Consider the following 18,964-nt stretch of genomic DNA (forward strand, 5'->3'; position numbering starts at 1 on the left):
ATACACAGGTGTCTTACTTGTTGAAAATTCTAATTGTGTTGACTGGAACAAGAAAGAGAATTAAGGAAAAGCCAGTGACAATCTGTGTGTGATGAAGTAAATAAATTTGCTCTTCATATAAATACTGAAAATAGGCCTCCCAAAATCTGGGCTTAGGGAAAAGACTCCTCGTTACTTCCTTAATGCCCTTCTTCAGTTTCATCTGACCAGAATCTGTGCCACGATTGAAGAAATGCCGGTTACCAAAAATCACACAGGGGGATTCAAGTTCTATATAATCCTGTTTTACTTGAATCCCAAATCTCCAGCTCTCACTGACCAGTAAACACAGTTAACGAATGCACGTCTCCAAGCTTTTCACAGCTTAACTATTTCAAGTTGCCTTCCACAAACCACTCGCTAAAACCGTGCATACATTTGGGGTCATAACTGTACCCGCTTCAGCCAGAAAGCACACTTAACTCAGCTGGATTCAGTCTTTTTTAATAAATTAATGTCATTCAAAATACAGTGCCAGAACATGATGCAGCTGAACATGCTAGTAAGGTTTGTCATGAAGCACCTGTGTTCATGTTAGATTGGCGGCGCCCCGCTACTGCTAGTGGTTCCTGGGATTAATGCCAGAGCAGCACTAGTCATCTGCTCTCCTGCACGCAGAGCACAGGGTATTCCTGAACAGTTTGCTCCCCCCCCAAAGTAAAAAACCTGATAGCTAAGGGATATCTATACACAATCACACTACAGTAATGCTTGTTATTAAATTAACAGAAAATAACGACCTGGTTAATCCACACTAAAACTTTTGTTTTACAATGGAAAAATACATCAGCAGCAGGAAGTAATATACATGAGCCAATGTTACTGTAATACAGAACGTGGAGGCATTTACTGATTAAAGCTCCACACAGACCCGCACTATGAGGGCTGACAATTCCTATTGCAAGCCCAGCAACTTTAAGTCCACACCTGGTAAACTACCAGCTGCTTGGAAGACCTGTATTCTAAACAGACAGGCATAAGTTAGTGAAAATAGAATACATGCACCTAATAATACAGCGTGACTGAACCTGCAGTCATTTTGCCCTGCATGTTACAATACAATGGAAGATCTACCCTTCCTACCACAGGTAGATCCATGGGATTTGTTTCTTTTTCTTTTAATGGCATTACTATACCAACATGGATGTTAGTATTAAGAAAGTGCAGCACAGTCCTGTAATTAGGCCACACTGACGATTATATAACTAGCACTTAAGTAGGATATCCAGAAGTAGTTCAAATATAATTGGAAGATACTTTCAAAACAGGTTGTGACGTCATCCTAGAAACAGCAACTACCTTTTTTTCTGAAGCTAATTTGCCTGAACTGAGACTTCATAGAACTAGAAATTCATTCCTTAGATGAGTCAGATGCTTAAGCTCATGATATACATATGTGATTCTTGATTATCGGATAATAATATTTCAGATTATGGAAGCGTATCTGCTCATTTCACTGATTCATACTGAATGGCGGCAAGTGTTAGGTAGGGCATAAAAATACAACTTGTGAAAGACAGGTTTGACATTTCTGTTTCCAGAACTGTTCTTTCACAACCATTTATTTCTAGATAACTGAGCACAGAATCAGTTGTGCAGTCTCATTTGGGAGCTATACAGGTGGCAAAGTAACCATCTCCCCATCTAGCTCAAATTCATCAGCTCCGTCTGCTGAGAAGAGATAGGTTGGAGGTTTCCACGGGGACTCTTCAAGGCAAGATGGATACAGCTTTCCTACAGTGCACCGGAAGTCTTTCCCCAGGTCCCACAGCACACGTTCCGATATGTGCTGCCTTAGAAACCAGCGATCGAGTTCCAGGTCGTATTGGTAGGTGGCATACTTCGCTCTCTCGTTCATGTGGGTTTCTCGTATAAAGACACACAAAGAATTAGAGATGACAACGGCTCTAACACACGGGTCAGAATACCGCTTGGCAGGGATGTTGGCTGCCATTCTCCATTCGTTCTTATTCACATCATAGATTTCCACAGTTACGGAAGACCCATCTACAGTGCTGCTTGGAAGTCTTATACCGGAATTGCTGGCAATATGCAGTCCTCCAATATAGAATATTTTATCTCCAAAAGCAGCAGCTGAGGCGAAACATCTGCTTGTTTGCCGCATAGCCATTTCCACCCAAGCATCTGACCTGGGGAAGTAGCAGTACATCAAGTTGTGTGCCATAACATAAATGCAGTTGTGAACTGCTACTGCTGTGCTCCACTGCCACGCGCAAGGCAACGGGCTCACCATGGTCCACTCATCTTTTTCAGTATCATATCTCTCCACAGTTCTCCTGTTGAGTTCTCCACCGACGCTGTCGCCTCCAATTGCATAGATGTATCCTTCACAGCAGACAAGGGATGGCTTTATGCGCACAAAGAGCATTGGTGTCTTTGGAAACCAAGTGTTTTGCTGTGCATCAAACCAGTAAAAGCAATTCACAGTTCTAAAGGCAGCCTGGAGTTTGCTGCTTTTACTGTGATTGGTTTTTGTGTTCTTCAGAGGAACTTGCCCACCTGCTATGTAGATGTCATTATCAGGAGTCACAAGCGTCCCAACCTTATGCAAGTCAGCAGGAGGGCTGCAGAGTTTGTAAACCTTTTCTGCCTGGGGGCTATAACAGACAGAAGAATAGAGACTACCAGGGTTTTCAGCAGCAGCTTCAATGAATATCATCATCTCCTCTTTCGTCATACCGAGCCTGGGCTTGAAAAACTTGGGCATCGACTTGTACAGTCCTTGCACCACCACCGACTTATCATTGGGTGGCAAGCCTTGAAACCAGGCTCTCTGTGTTACTTCTGAAAGTGCATCAATTCGGATTTGGCTAAGAACAGAGGACAAATACTGTGATCGCGACTCTGTGTTGTACTCCAGCCATAACATAGCTGCTTCACGAACTGTTTCCTCCTTCTCCACATTTAAATTGTCACTGCTTAAAATATCTATCAGTAGGTCATGTGACAGTTGCATGAAAGCCTCCTGGTGGTACACAGCTGTGAATTTGTGCTCTACCATTCTTTTAGCACTCTGTTTTAACTCCTCACAGCTGAAGAGATCCGCAAAACTTAACAGACGCACGCAATTTTCCGCATTAATTTTTTTGATTAAGTATTCTCTACATCGCTGTAACACATCATCAACCTGAAATGCAAAGAAATAACATACTAAGTGTTACTGCATATGACCTCTTCCTTCACATACCAGCAGTAGGCAAAAGTACTACATATAGTGTTGAACACCAGAGTTTAGGCCTGGAATACTACATACGCAGAAAAACACAGCAGTGACTTACTCAACTGATTCATAAGGATCAAGTAAACCATGTGATTATGTCTGCTTGAGAAACTAATGACCTAAACATCAGAAGTGCGCTGTTTTACTTCCACCCTCCAAGAGGTTCATAAAGCAAGGAGGGATGGGTAACATGAAACATACCTGTCAAGCAACCATTGTCTGTACTGTGCAAACTGAGCAAGAGCATTTTCAAGTGACTAAACAGAAAAAGACTACGTAACAAAATAAAGAAAAAATAGGTCAGGTATTAGAAGCAGTTATTTCACACTCAAAATAAAACATTCCTACCTGTAAGAAGCAGGCAGTTTCATAAAGCTGTTCTACTGTGCTGTCACTTATTGCCAAGTTACCCGTGTAGGCGTAAGCTATGATAATTTGTAAAGTGGCTGCATCCACATTCCTCAGGTGTACGTGTGTTTGTTTACTTTCGCTTAGCCCACTCATGAACATGGCTCTGAAGAGAAATACACATGTCAAGACAAAGATCAACAGCAAGTACAGTAATCTTAAAGTCACTTATCACCTCTAAACCTTCAGTAATTACACTCCAAAATGTGAACAGTGTTTCGCTGCCTGTTTACAGGTGTTTTGATTTATCCTAGGCTACTATCTAGTGTTTAAGATAAAGCACTCATACAGAACATTCAAAAAGTACCATCAGTGCCTTCTGTAGAAATATCTTACATTTATGCAAACTCTTTTGTTTTAATCAGCAAAGAGCTTTAATGATTTCTGAGCTTTAATGATGACGTAGAAAACCTTTTCTACATCAGGTGTAAAGAGGGATGAAACATCTCCAGAAAATGCTGTTGAATCATATATAGACGGATCTAAAACAAAAGCAGATATAAGCAACAGACTGAGCTAGATCATATAAAAAAGAAAGCTTCCTCTAGGAGGAGGAGTAAGTTAGCTCAGAAAAAGGAGCAAGCAGTAGCACTCCATGAAGTGACCTGGGCACTTTTGACCTGGATGAAGGCATTGAGTGCACCCTTAGCAAGTTTACAGATGACACTAAGCTGGGAGGAACTGTGGATCTGCTGGAGGGTAGGGAGGCCCTGCAAAGGGATCTTAACAGGCTGGACCGCTGGGCCGAGACCAATGGCATGAGGTTTAACAAGGCCAAATGCCGGGTCCTGCACTTGGGGCACAACAACCCTATGCAGAGCTACAGACTAGGAGAAGAGTGGCTAGAAAGCTGCCTAGAGGAGAAGGACCTGGGGGTGTTGGTTGACAGCTGACTGAACATGAGCCAGCAGTGTGCCCAGGTGGCCAAGAAGGCCAATGGCATCTTGGCTTGTATCAGAAATGGCGTGACCATCAGGTCCAGGGAGGTTATTCTCCCTCTGTACTCGGCACTGCTGAGACCGCACCTTGAGTACTGTGTTCATTTCTGGGCCCCTCACCTCAAGAAGGATGTTGAGACTCTGGAGCGTGTCCAGAGAAGAGCAACGAAGCTGGTGAGGGGGCTGGAGAACAAGTCTTATGAGGAGCGGCTGGGAGAGCTGGGGTTGCTCAGCCTGGAGAAGAGAAGGCTGAAGGGAGACCTTGTTGCTCTCTACAACTACCTGAAAGGAGATTGTGGAGACGAGGAAGCTGGCCTCTTCTCCCAAGTAACAGAGAAAAGGACAAGAGGGAATGGCCTCAAGTTCCATCAGGGGAGGTTCAGGCTTGATATCAGGAAAAAAATTTTCACAGAAAGGGTCACTGGGCACTGGAACAGGCTGCCCAGGGAGGTGGTTGAGTCACCTTCCCTGGAGGTGTTTAAAGCATGGGTGGATGAGGTGCTGTGGGGCATGATTTAGGGATTGATAGGAATGGTTGGACTCGATGATCCAGTAGGTCCTTTCCAACCTAGTGATTCTATGAAGTATTCCTTCACAGAGAAACATGCAGTAAACTTCCACATTCATAGACAAAAAAAATCAATGACAAAAAAATAAAACCTATCAGACTCTGGTCTGGGGGTAAAAAAAAAAAAAACGCAAGCTTTTTTTCATTACATCTTCCTGAACAAGTAGAAAGGCAATTTAAAAAAAAGGTGAATGTTTCCACAAAACTTCATATACCTGTGGCCCATTCTGATTTTTTAATCTTGCCACAGTTAGGAACTAATAAGACGCTCTTACTGTTAAACCAGGTACTTGCCAATTTTCTTAAAATGAAGAACATAGATTTTAAGGACCTTTATGTTAATCCAGGTTTGGTATTTAAAACTTGGTATTGAAACTTCAGCTCAAGGCTTTTTATAGTTATTTGGGGCTTTTTAGGACACCAGATATGAGGTAAGCTAGAAGGGATGGTGGATGCCCTGCAGTTCTGCCTCCAGCTACAGAGGTGAAGGGGACACAGAAACGTAGCCCCTAAGCAAAGCAATTCCAGAAAACATCTGATACAAAGACAGTGCTCCACCACTGTTCCCTTCTGCCCCATCTGTCTTGTTCCAAGCTCCTTAACTCAGGGCAAGGGCAATTTTCGGAGTGGCTGCTGAGTGGCCAAGTGAGTATCAACTCAACATGCAGCTTTTAAAGATAAGCAACACAGTATGAGTGCCAGGAGAGACTCCTCTTCCCAGGAAGGAAGAGGAAGCTGCTAGGGAATCTGGCTCTATGCGTGCTTACACACTACTGAGTGGCCTGTGATAGAGCTGGGCTGCATTCACAGCATTCAAGCACAGCATTCAAGCAGACATGGAAGGTAAGCTGGCTGCAATGGCTGGATCACGCTAAGAGATGCTTTTCTGTTCTTCCTCCTCTCCCCACAGCCTCCTTTAGGCCTATGAATTTTTCATAATAAAACTAAATTTAGGAAGCTGAGCATCTTTTTGTAAACCAAAGTAGAGAAGAAAAACAGAACATGACAAAACCAAAAGCTTGAAACTTCTTTTAACCGGTGCCAAAACCTCATTCCATAAATAATAAAAAAACCACATACAAATAAGAGATCTGACTGCATTCTCTAATGCAGCACACTGCACGGACTCATGACAGGTTCCATGATTAATCACCCACATTAAATCTGGCCGCATTTCCAGTGGCCGTTATAGGCTGTTGGAACTATGTCATCTGCAGAAGGCCAATGGCAGCAGTAGTTACCTAGTGATCACACAATACTTGTTCCTAAAAATCATGCCAGGCTCATCCAAGATGAAAAAACTTAAACAAAACCCACCAGCAACAAAAACTTACATGAAAGTAAAAAATTAGTCCTCAAATGCTTCCTTTCATTAGAAGCTATTCTCTACATTCTATGCAAAAAAGAAGACCCATCTTAACAAGAAAACAGAATTTGCAAACCTTCCCTTGATTAAACAGAAAAGTTATAATCCCTCTACAATGCACCAGGAAGGTAAAATGTGCATGAATGTCACTAAGACTAGTTTCAAGCTTCAAAATTCCTCCCAGACAGGCAGATTAACTACATTGCGTTGCCAACAAAAAATGATTCATAGAAAATTCTTGATGCCTCATCTTCTAAGACTTTACTATGAAAAGGAGTAGCTCAACATATCTTATTAATAAAAAATCTTTTCAAGACAAAAAAGAACCAGGACAGCTGGGAAGCAGGAGCTACTGAATTAAAAACTGCAACAGCATCTCAGCAGGAAAAACAAAACAAAACCCAAGCTAAATTAAAGCAAACAAAAAACCCTACCACACAGAAAAAAAACCCTGTTGCATTGCAGCAAGACTCTCAAGCAAGAGAATAGCTTCTGACTTCTTTGCCGAGCAGAGAAAGACAGATGATGGAGAAAAGGAAGCCATGAACTTGCATAGCAATCCCTTCTAGCAGAGGCTTCTACTAAGAAAGTACAGCTAATAAACATGACATTGGAAATGCCACACCCAAATCCCAATAATCCTCTCTTACCCTATCTCAGGGAATTAAAAAAGATTACATATTTGAAGATTAAGTATGAAGAACCAGAAATTTACTAATTATTCAGACTTAATTAACTCCCCAAATTGAAAAACAAACCATCACAAGTGTGATCTTTCTTTTCCAATTACTGCAGAAACTACAGTACGTCTCCAGCGTAAGTCATAAGATGCTGGAAAATTTATTTTACTCTTTTAGTGCTGGCAGGCAATGACATTCAGTTTTTTTACTTACTTCACTGATCTTTAAAACTCTCTGCAACACATTAATTGTTAATAAATTAATATTACACTCAAAACCAGGTATCATGGGTTTTCTAGAATTAACAGATCCTGTCTTGAATACTTACCTGAAATACGAGCTGCACGTTGCAAGAACCATCTTATGGCAGGGAAATTCGGTGCCCTCAACAATCAACACTATGTCAGTTAGCAACTGCTGTTCGTAAAAAAATTTTAACTGCTCCAGCAAGGATACAGCATACTCTGTATTTATCTGCCTCTCGTCCTGGGTAGACATGATTGTATTCCATTAATATTTCCAGGACCAGAGAGAAACGTCAAAATCTTTTCATCAGAGAAAGGTCAGTCGAACGTTTGTGAAGTAACCAGGGAAGAAACAGCAGGAGGTCTGTAGCCTTCAGAAGTGGTAACGATAAAGAAAGGCAGTTATCTTGGACTGCTGAACCAACATTTCAGACTTTGACCTACTATTATGTCATCACGCTTCAACTCGATGTCGCAGTCTGTTCTGAGACTTTCAAGACTGTCTGCAGAGCTCCTGGTGAAATCTACGATGCAGCAAATGAGTGAGCAAAAGTAGACCCCGAAGTAGAGTTCGTAGTAACATCTCGTGATCAGCAGCTGCGCTTGAGTGACTGAAAGCAGGAAAATAGAATTAGTTTACACATTAGCACTTTTTCAAAAACCTTTCATAGTTACCCCTTAAAGTAGCTGTTTAACAAACATTTCTAATTTAGTACTTAAATTACTTGCACAAAAACTTTTGTTGAGAAAAAAATAAACAGAAGTATCAAAGAGAAATGAAAAGCAGAAGGGTTTGTACATTAATTATCATCAAGACCTCGACTTGTGAATTAAGATAATTTGTTTCGTCAACAAAGCTTCTAAGACTGGAGAGCTAAAATGGGGTTCAGAAAGACTTGACTTTTCTTCCAATAATTACTCAGCTTTTCCACCTAGCACTCCTATGCATTTCCTTCAAGCACTGATATAAGATAGCCACATTTTATTAATGTCCGTATGAAACAGCTACTTCATTGGGCACTGGAACAGGCTGCCCAGGGACGTGGTTGAGTCACCTTCCCTGGAGGTGTTTGAGGGATGGGTGGATGAGGTGCTGAGGAGCATGGTTTAGGGAGTGTTAGGAATGGCTGGACTGGATGATCCTGTGGGTCCTTTCCAGACCAGTGATTCTATGATTCTTCTGCTCCTGTATTTTTGTCTACTTAAAACTTATCGATACCAGGCCACTACAAGTATAGATGCAGTTTATACATTCCATCATTTTCCAACTAAACTCTGAACATCATCATCAATCCATTCATTTCACCTTTGGCATTCTATGGAAGAACAAGCAGAATTTGAGCTAAGGATTAAATAACCTAACAACCTATATTCCCAATGCTTATTTGATTCACCTTCTCTGCGCAGAAGGGCTTCACCAATTAACATTTCATATTCTATTTTTTTTTTCTTCTGAGTAACTTCCATGCAGGTAAGCATGACTGCTGCTGGCAGGAGAAAACAAAAATAAGGATATAATAGGAGCAAAGGGAATAGCAGCTGCCAAGACACTTGGGAGTGGTTATAAAGCAATGACCACGGGCTACCCAAGTCTGTTTTCTTGTTTAGACATTTCCCCTCCTCTTAAAATCTCAGGTCAGCTTTTATCTTATCTTCCATGTGAACACAGAAAAACTAATAAAGAATGGGATAGTTGTGACAGTAAAATCAACATCGTAAAGGAAACCAGAGTACCACTTCTATCAAATACTTCCAGATTTCTTTAATCTTACACTGTTATTTCACATTCCAAAACAGAGGAGTGACTGGGAACACTAATGTCTAAGATATCACTATCATTAAAGGTCACGATGAACAGTGAATGCAGAAATCTCTTTCTTGAAGCAGCATATTTTAAACTCCTTAAAAAAATAACATGATTTAGTGTAAGATGAAGGCTGCAGAAATACCTGCCAGCCATACAAAAAACCTGCTATTTCAACAGAACTTTTCCTGCAATACAATTCCAAGACAGCTGTTTTTTAACATTCTCTCACTTCAAACAGCTACCTTAATTAATGCCTCTTTAATTACCACTAATTTAGTGCCATTATCTTTTTCAGTGAAGAAACAGACAAGAGTATCAAACTCTTAGTTTTCACTGGTTGCTTAACTGGAAAACAGTCAAAGTAGTCAAACCCAATGTTCACTGTTAGTGCAGGCAGAGCCAGTTAATTAATTTAGAAAAACATAAAAGATATTAATATTTGGGGGAGGGAGGAAGGAGAGTCCTATCTGCTACAAAAACAGATATTGGCATAAGCCTTGACTGCAGACCTTCAAGTTTCAGGTCCAGTTGACCACTGGAGTCCCTAAATCACAAGCTTACCAAGGATACACAAAGATACTGCTTATCTAAAGCCATGACCTTCTACTTCAAGTCACAGCTTCTTCTCACCAAATTAGCATGCATCCTATCTCTGCATCACTAACCACTGTCCTGGTTATCTGATAACAGTTTGACATGCAACCTGATCCACTGGCAGATTTTGCACTGAACTTAAAATGGCTACAGAGACACACAGACTTCCGAAGCCTGTTAGGCCCACAGAAATAAATAACTCGTGGCTCTACTGGTATCCTGGGTCTCTCTACAGCATTGTTTTTCCTGGCTTAGGGGTAAAGTTTCAAGAACAGTACAAGCTGGTTGATTAGGCTCTGTTTGGGCAGAGTATCAGTAGTACTAAGCTTCACCAAAAGATGTCATTGACAGCATAACTTCCTATTCTGATGTAATTTTAAAGAACAGAAATCTTCAGAAACAGAAAAAAAGAGCAAAACTAATACGCACTGGTTTGGTCATTAGGTAACTGAACTAGCCAAGGGTGCCATGGAGAAATTTATATACACCTGCTAGTAAGATTGAAGCCATTTTTGTCAGCATGCAGCTGACAGTTAATAACTGGAAAAGCAGACCTGTTCAACAGAAGACGAGTTGAAACTGTGAAACTAATAACTATAAATAGCTGGAACATGACCCTTAGTAGCAGAAAAGACTGAGGAGATGACAGAGGAGTCCTGTTGCAGAACATTTATCTGAATTGGACCATCTTTGAGCTGTAAATTTACAAAGCTGAAGTCTTTTGTTTACCGCTGACCTGAAACCATCTTCTTTCCGTTATGTGCTCCAGGAAGATGCACATGTTAGGAACATGCTACATACATGATTCCCATTTTCCACATCCATACTGTGTTCTACTGCCAATGATAACCGTTCTCCAATGAACACAATTTTGTGTATGTCACAAAGTCAGGAGTCGCATCCCATATCCTTCTAGAGAAACCACACAGGAGAACAATACATGCATCAAGAATCTCTGAATTTCTGGTCTATTTCTATTGTTATTTGCCCAAGAGAAGTAAATCTCTTCAAAACCATGTAGGAACATGATTTTGTGCCTGGAAAGTCATCCAAGACTACCTACCTCCCTCACACCTCTCTGAAGAGTTCCAGACAATTTTGAAGGAGATGCTCTCCTTGCTTCAGAGGCTGAAAAACTGAGTCACTGAAATAAGAATCAGCTTGCCCAAAGCCAATACTTCCCAAAGAAGAACTGCAGAGAGGCTCAGTTCTTCCCAGTCCTAATTTAACATCTCTCTCACTGTGCCGTGCTTGCTTGGCAGACAGCTCTACAATCTCAGTTAACTGAAAAAACTATGAACTTTAAAAGATTTCTACAGCTGCACTGAAATCTCCTGTCGCTTTCATAACGGCACAGTGGTGAGCATTTCTGACTGATGGATTAAAATATCCACAGCTGAAGTTAATATCCTGCACTAAAATTCTGATACAATAAAGAATCTCTGAATTAAAGAGTTCTACGAATGAGACTTTCTCCTTCAATGATGTTACTAGAATGATTGTTTTGTTCTGGGTAACTTCTTGGAAATCAGCTATCTGAAACAGGACTGGTCAGTACCTGCTGGAAGACCACAGCAGCACTGGATTGCAAGCTAAACCAAAATGCTACCAGGTGATCCCAAGTAACTCCCTGTCAAGGTGGAGAGTAACACTAAGTAACAGGTTGACAAGAGGGTTTGGTTTTAAGTAATTACTCCCTTTAGTTTAAGTAATTTTAATGGAGTGGCTTAAGCACTTGTTCATGTACTTCAAACCTGAATGAGACCTTCCCAAAAATTAGTCATCACAACTTAATGGGTGCTGGGACAGGCTATTAATTGCCTTCCTTGAATCTCTTATCTTCTGAGGTCAAGCAAAGACTGATTGTTAAACAGAGATACACACCGCATTACACACATGCAAGAGTTAACGCTGTATTGCAGTGTACAACATTGCATGAGTACACTGACTACTTACAATTTAATTAGTAGGGAAAGGTATCAGACACGTAGATACCATTCTTCAAGTGGACTAACTGAAAACAAAAATTTTGCTCTTTTCCAAATTACAAGAAGGGTAAACCAAATATACCCACGTGCAATATCTTTTTTTAAGCTTGGATATTGAAAATCCCATTAAGAAGTCTGAAAACTTATTGCTCTGGACACTCAATTTATTTAATCTAGTTTTAACTAATAAAAAAAACCTTAAATACTACTTTTGTGCACTTTTAATCACATTCCTATTTCCATCCAAGGGCAGCTTCACACAGATCACAAGCAAAAACACATCTAAAGAAGTGAGTCATTCACTATTTTGAACATAATAAAGTATCAGAATCAAGAACCAAACAACCATAAGCCAAACTACAAAAGCATTGATGTGTGTAGGTAGCAATCCTCTCAGCTAGCAAAGGAAGTAGCAAGCTCAGGCACTTCAATAGTTAACTATTGTTAAAGATATGCTGAGTTACAAACGAACATGTTTCGAAAACAAGAACTAAAACCAATTAAAATCAATTATTTAAATCAACACACCTAGCCAACAGATCTCAACGACAGGAAAGAAAGAAGAAAAAGGAGTTGGAAGCTCTAGATTCTTGAGTAAGGTATCAAATTTGCATCCTTGGCAGTGAAAAATAAATAGGTAATTAATGAGGCAGTTCCAGACTTGGAAGTTTTCCTCTCTTCTAAAGCCATCAAAAGTGCCTTTGATAGCCCTGCGGTCCAGAAACCCAAGGACATGATGGAGATTGTAATAAGGCAACAACCTGAAATTTCACCAAAAAGACAGAGACAGATTTATCCCTACAATGTCATCATCTTGAAAATTGCTATTCACTGGGAAACTACTGTTTTCCATACACACTATGCTTGGGAGGCATGTTACAACTTCAAGGTAGGTCAGCTCTCTGAAACTATGCAGAAGCTGGAGACTACAAGAGTCAGGCTCCATGCTAACAACATATTTGCTCACAACACACCCCTCATGACCATTTCATTCTTGTTTTTCTGCTCCTAAAGGAAGTTTTACACTATAGGAAATACCTGCTCAGAAATGAAATTAGCACAAGATAAACCAACAACTTAACTTGGCAACTAGCCTTCTACACTGAGCACAGGTAGTTTCCATCCCCAAGGGTGTTTCTGTTTTGTGGAAAGACTTGACCTGTTTTGGAAAACTAACCTTTGAAGAAAAGTGGGCTGTGGATGACTCTAGTAAGATCCAGTCATCTATCACATATACACAGAAAAGCATTTTGTTTCCTCCGAACTCTGCTAATAGAGCTAGTCTGGTTTATTTAATACCTTAAATTCCAGTCCACAATATATATCACTCCCTTAAATATTCACTATGAGATATGATAGTGGAGCTGGAGCACCTCTGCCATGAGGACAGTCTGAGACAGCTGGGGTTGCTCAGCCTGGAGAAGAGAAAGCTCTGGGGAGACCTTACAGCAACCTTCCAGTACCTGAAGGGGGGCTACAAGAAAGGTGGGGAGGGATTTTTTAAAAGGGCATGAAGTGACCGGATGAGAGGTGGTGTCTTTAAATTGGAGGGCGAAGATTTAGGTTAGACACTAGGAAGAAATCCTTCATGATGAGGGTGGTGAGACACTGGAACAGGCTGCCTAGGGAAGCTGCGAATACTCCATCCCTGGAAGTGTTCAAGGTGGGAGGTATCCCTGCCCATGGTAGGGGAGTTGATCTTTAAGGTCCCTTCCAACCCAAACCATTCTATGATGATGTTCAAGTGTAAATTCAAGTGTTTCTACATTAAGAAATCAGATTAATAATTAATGTAGCTTAACTACCCATAAGTTATTTCTTGAAAGGCTAAGTCTCATAATTGGCATCTTATGCATATAAAATTTATTCTCAAAATGCAACAGCCACTACATCAAGGAAGATAAATTTTAGGATTTGCACCAATGCTGGTGTTTCATAACCATGTGACCAAACAAAATAAGCCCATCTCAGAAAAAAAAACCCAAAACAACCCAACAAATGTAGTCAAAAAGTACTAAATAAGCAGTAACATCCTTTACTCTGCTTTGGCCTGTTCCTGCAAGATTGCAGCCTGATCTAGTGGGACATGTCCCTGCCCATCGCAAGGGGGTTAGAGCTGTATGATCTTTAAGGTCCCTTCCAACACAAAGTATTCTATGATTTTATGCTAGTTACACAGCACCGAATAGAATGGGGTCCTTTTACTCCATACACAAAAATAGTTAGGCAAGAGGTGTGACACCTACATCCAGGCCAATTATGAATACTTCCAGAGATGGAGTATCCGCAGCTCCCCTAGGCAACCCGTGCCAGTGCCTCACCACCCTCATCGTGAAGGAACTCCTCCTTATATCTGCCCCTCTCCAGTATATAGCCCTTGCCCCTCGTCGTATCACTACAACCCTCTGTAAAAAGTCCCTCCTCAGCTTTTCTGTAGCCCCTTCAGCTACTGGAAGGTCGCTCTAAGGTCTTCTCGCAACCTTCTCTTCTCCAGGCTGAACAACCCCAACTCTCTCAGCTTGACATCACGGTGTCCGTCCCTTCAGGCCCCTCTACACCGCCCCCCTCCTGCAGCTGGAACCACCCCCAGCGGCTCCGCGGAGGGCTGGAAGGCGCGCCGCCGCTCCCGTCCTGCTGGCGGGACGCAGCCGCAGCGCGATAGAGCGAGAGCGCACCTTCCCCCCGCCTCTTCCCGACATCCCGTCGCGCCTTCACTTAAATTCCTTCCCTCCTTCCCCAAACAGCGCTGAGGAAGAGGGGGAACCGGCCTTTCCCGCTTCAGGGTGGGGAACTCTCCCGCTCTGCGGCGTCCCCTGGCGCCATTCCCTCCCCTCTTCCTCCTCCTCCTCCCGAAGCCAAGGCCGCCCCGGCACCCGCCTCGCCTCCCCCCGCCGTGTCTAGGAGGCCCGGAGGGGCACTGGGGAAGGTGGGGGGGGGGGGGGGGGCAGCGCCGGGCTGCGACAATCCTCCCCCCGCCATGGGAAGCGGCCCCAGGACCGCACCCAACCCGAGAGCCACAGGAGGAGCCGCCGCTGCAATCGCGACCCCCCCCCTCCCCTCACCCTACCCGGGACAAACCTCTGCCCGCCGCGCTGCCTCGCCGTCCCGAGCGGGGCCGGGAAGCGGGGGCGGAAAGAGGAGGAGGATCCGGTCTCACCCGGGATGCGGATGCGGAGGCGGCGGGCGCGCACGCGCTCTACGCGCACCCTACGCCTCCGCCACTGCCCCCCTCCCCTCGCGCGCGCGCCTGCGCTGCTGACGTCGCCGAACACGCCCCGCGCTGCCCCTCCCGATGCCGTCACGCGCCTCTTGCCCTTCCCGCTCCGGCGTCCCCGCGCGCCACGCCCCGACGACGAATTGCACGTCACGGCGCCCGAGAGTGACGTCACGACGCGACTCGCGCATGCGCGGAGCTGGGCTGACCCCGGCAGTGCTGGGGAATAAACTTTCACTTGGAAAGGGGAGGAAACCCACGTTCTTGTGAACCTTCTTTTTACTCCATTTTTATTCCACTGTCAATGAAACAGCATAAACCCTTCACAGCACCGGGAGCTACCGATGGGCTCAGATCTCAAACCTGTTTTAATCCACTGTAGTGGAAACCGGCTGAACTTCTACTTCTATATTGCTGACACCAAAAATGCTGGCAAATAAACTCTCCGATACTAGTTTTGGAGATTTAGAAAGCAAGTGCCCTTTATCAGACCTGGGCAACATGAGGAGTGATCTCCATCAATTGTGTGCAGCCAGACAAGAGCTGGGACAGAATGGGTTTCCCACTTAGGTGCATATGGATAAATTCTCCCAGAAATCTTATGCATATTCTATTATTTGCAAAGACTCGTTTTTAAATATTATTATGAACTTCACAATAGTCTAAACTCTTGCTAATTTGGAGCTGGTGCCAGCTCTGCCTGACCTTGGATGTGAGATGGAGAAAGACTGCAAACAGAGGTGACTGCAGAAGGAGATACATCTGTTCAGCACTGATCACACCTCACATAAGACATTATCGTCCCCAAAGGATGAACAGTGTCTGGAAAAATGTTGCTTGAAAGAAAACATGCTATCAGAGTGAAAGAAGGAATAACTCATTAAGAATAATAATCAAATCTTGTCCAGCTTGCATTAACAAAGAACATGATTGTAAAAGAAGTTTAGCTTCTTTATTATTTGAAACAAAGACAGTCCCCTCGCAGGAACAAAGAACAGACCTGAGCTCACCAAGAGGACACAGTGAGAAAGGTGATAAAATAAAGAGCATCAGAGTATTCTGAAGACACAAAGGAGCTGTGATGTACATTCGAGAGTGGGTGATAAGATATGATAATTAGTTCTATATATGTTTAACCAATATTTCCCAAATATGTAACCAGTGTTTCTCAGAATCTTTATGAATATGTATTTTTAAACAGTATAAAAGTCCTGTAAACAGCCTCAATGTACACATATTAGGTGAAATGATTCCCTGTGTGTCTGGCATCGTATTATGTATTAAAGCAATACCTGCTTAATAATCAAATTCGCATTGCTTATTGAGTTTGTCCTTTTCACGGCATCAATAGGAACATTCTGTCTTATTGTCAAAAAGATACAGTTACTTAGATGAAACTTAACTCTGCTTTGGCTTAAATAAAAAATATTACACTTTTTGTAACAGCAACTCCTTCTTGCATCAGGCAGAGGCGTGGAAGGCAGGCAAGTATCTTCCACCATGGCCCTTCTGGAGGTGCAGGTGGGCACAGCATCTTGTGCTGGGAGGAGCGAGGGGCTGCAGGCTGGGGGCTGCAGGCTTAACTATGCACCACCTTGCCCAGACCTCTCCCTCTTGTCTTCCCAGTGCCTCTCTCCTCCAGAGAGTCATAGAATCGTTAAGATTGGAAAAGACCTGTAAGATCACCCAGTCCAACCATCAACACAACCATGCCTATTAAATTATGTCCTGAAGTGCCACATCTAAATGTTTTTTTAACACCTCCCAGAATGTTGACCCTACCACTTGCCAGGCAGTCTGTTCCAATGGTTCACCACTCCTTTCGTAAAAAAAGTTTTTCCCAATATCCAATCTAAACTTCTCCTGGCACAACTCAAGGCCATTCTGTCTCGCCCTATCACTTGTTGCTTGCGAGAAAAGACCAGCATCCACTTCGCTACAGCCTCCTTTCAGGAGTAAACAGCTCCAGTTTCTTCAGCTGCCTTCTTGTCATAAGCCTTGTGCTCCATACCTTTTCCCAGGGAGCTCCTGCAGGCTGAGGCCAATGGCCTTTGGCCAAAAGCAGGAGCGTCAGGGGTGAGGTGCACTTGTCCCTTGAGTCCTGGGCAGGAGAGGGAGGCAGGAAGAACTTGGAGTCTGGTCCAAGGAAAAGTCCTGAGGGCAGGGCTTTTAAAAGCTAGGAAGTGGGTTTGTTGTTTTTTTTTTTTTGTTATTATTCATTTCTCTCTGGGTCCATCCACCAAAAGACTGGAAATTTGACTTAAAAAAAAGGCAAAAGCCTGATCTGATGAATGCAAGAGCTAAAGATTTAAAACAACCCAAACAAATCACACGAGTGACCTGTGCACAAAGTGCAAGAGCTGCCCTCAGTGGACAGGAAAAGCTTTGACTTGGAAAGTCTGTGAGCAATGAGATCAGTCATCTTCCTACGCATTTTGTAAGGTGTCTTAGCGCAAAGGACAAATTTAATCTGAACATTATGAAAAAAAAACCCCAGATATTACATAAATTTCCCAACCCAGAAATATAAACAGTCTTTAAGCATCTAAGGTGAAAGAGGGGAAGTTTAGGTTGGATATTAGGAAGAAAATTTTTACTGTACAGGCGGTGAGACATTGGGAGAGGTTTCCCAGAGAAGCAGTGGATACTCCAACCTTAGAAGTGTTTAAAGCCAGATTGGATGAGTCTTTTAGCAAACTGATCTGGCAGAAGGTTTCCCTGCCCATGGCAGAGAGTTAGAACTGGATGATCTTTAAGGTTCTTTCCAACCAAAACCATTCTATGACTCTTATGATCCACAGCTCTGTTTTCCTCTAATAGTTCACTCATTCACACAGTGCACTGGCTGTGCTCTCTTCCCTCGCCAGCTCCCCCAGTACCAGTCCTGTGTCGTTCTGAGATGTTGCGTTGCGAAGTGGCCACTTGGATTTTCACCTCCTGTAAAGACCCAAGGCAGAGTCAATTTATAACCTCACATTTCATAAATTTCTGTTATATTAGCAATGCACATTTCATAGATTTATTTTATATTAATTAGGTCAATTTAATGTAATTAGTTAACATTAATAATATTAAGTAATTAAGTATAATAAATGGTTCCCCTGTTATATGGAAAGGACACTACATTAGTCAGTCCACTTCGCTGCATAAGAATGGAAGAGCATTGCTCCTTTTACTCAGGGCTGAGAAACTGATAAACATTAAAATGAAATGTAAACTTAGCCTTGCGTGGTCTGATTATTTTTTTTTTCTCCCTACAAGAAGTACCTTTAACAGTATTTTTAAGCAGAAGATGGGTAGTACTTCCCTTTGGTACCCATCAGTTTCTTAGGGTAAGTTCCAGTGTTGCAAAAGGCATACACTGGATTCACTTAGGGATGCTGCTCAAATGTTTGCAAGACAAGCCCTGCTAACTCCCTGCACACAGACTGATGGCTTTTAGTACTATTCATATTCTGGTGTTTTCATTCTCCCTTCCACACATTGATGAAAAAAGTCTACCTCCCTCCCCCCACCCTCCATCACTGTTAAATGAGCCTCAGGTGAGGGGGGAGTGGACAAGAAGCAGCTGCCTGCCATAAAGAGAGTGAGCTGAGGATGTGGTTCATTTCTTGTTGGGCTGTAAGCAGTAGTATGGACCTTGGTTTTGAGGGGCTTTAATGGGGCAGGAGTAGCTTTGGTTTTGTTGGGTTTTTTTTTTTGGTTTTGTTTCTTTGTTTGTTTTTCCTTCCCTCTCTTATGTTATTGTCTCTCAAAGGTCAAAATAATTCTGGGAGCTTTGGCCTAGGAGAGTGTGGAGGAGTCTGTAGGCTTTTCCATGCTTACAAGAACTGGACTGGCCATTTTAGATGGAAACTGAAGAGGGCTCCAGTGTTC

General features: G+C 42.6%; 1 protein-coding gene across 2 annotated transcripts; it reads right to left on the reverse strand.

Moving 5' to 3' along the window:
* Positions 1-387: 387 nt before the first annotated feature.
* On the reverse strand, positions 388-15,111 carry KBTBD2 (kelch repeat and BTB domain containing 2). Of its 2 annotated transcripts, XM_054059943.1 has the most exons (5): positions 14,953-15,107; positions 12,403-12,635; positions 7,569-8,096; positions 3,629-3,794; positions 388-3,187 (listed from the first exon to the last, which is right to left on the reverse strand). In XM_054059943.1, the coding sequence occupies exons 3-5, from the start codon at positions 7,736-7,738 to the stop codon at positions 1,652-1,654; spliced, it is 1,872 nt and encodes a 623-aa protein (XP_053915918.1). In that variant the 5' UTR covers positions 7,739-8,096; positions 12,403-12,635; positions 14,953-15,107; the 3' UTR covers positions 388-1,651. The 2 variants fall into 2 exon arrangements, with proteins under 2 accessions (XP_053915918.1, XP_053915917.1); XM_054059942.1 differs by lacking the exon at positions 12,403-12,635 and having other exon boundaries at positions 14,953-15,111.
* Between the last annotated feature and the right edge of the window lie 3,853 nt (positions 15,112-18,964).

Source organism: Cuculus canorus, chromosome 2 (assembly GCF_017976375.1).
Source record: "Cuculus canorus isolate bCucCan1 chromosome 2, bCucCan1.pri, whole genome shotgun sequence".
Lineage (NCBI taxonomy): Eukaryota > Metazoa > Chordata > Aves > Cuculiformes > Cuculidae > Cuculus > Cuculus canorus.

Bases quoted from the DNA above. Each gene is read 5' to 3' on its own strand.
- KBTBD2 (XM_054059942.1), bottom strand. From the start codon at position 7,738: ATGTCTACCCAGGACGAGAGGCAGATAAATACAGAGTATGCTGTATCC. The intron at 3,795-7,568 runs GTAAGTATTCAA...ATTTCTCTTCAG, and splicing joins ACGTGCAGCTCGTATTTCAG to AGCCATGTTCATGAGTGGGC. The intron at 3,188-3,628 runs GTAGGAATGTTT...TTTGCATTTCAG, and splicing joins AAACTGCCTGCTTCTTACAG to GTTGATGATGTGTTACAGCG.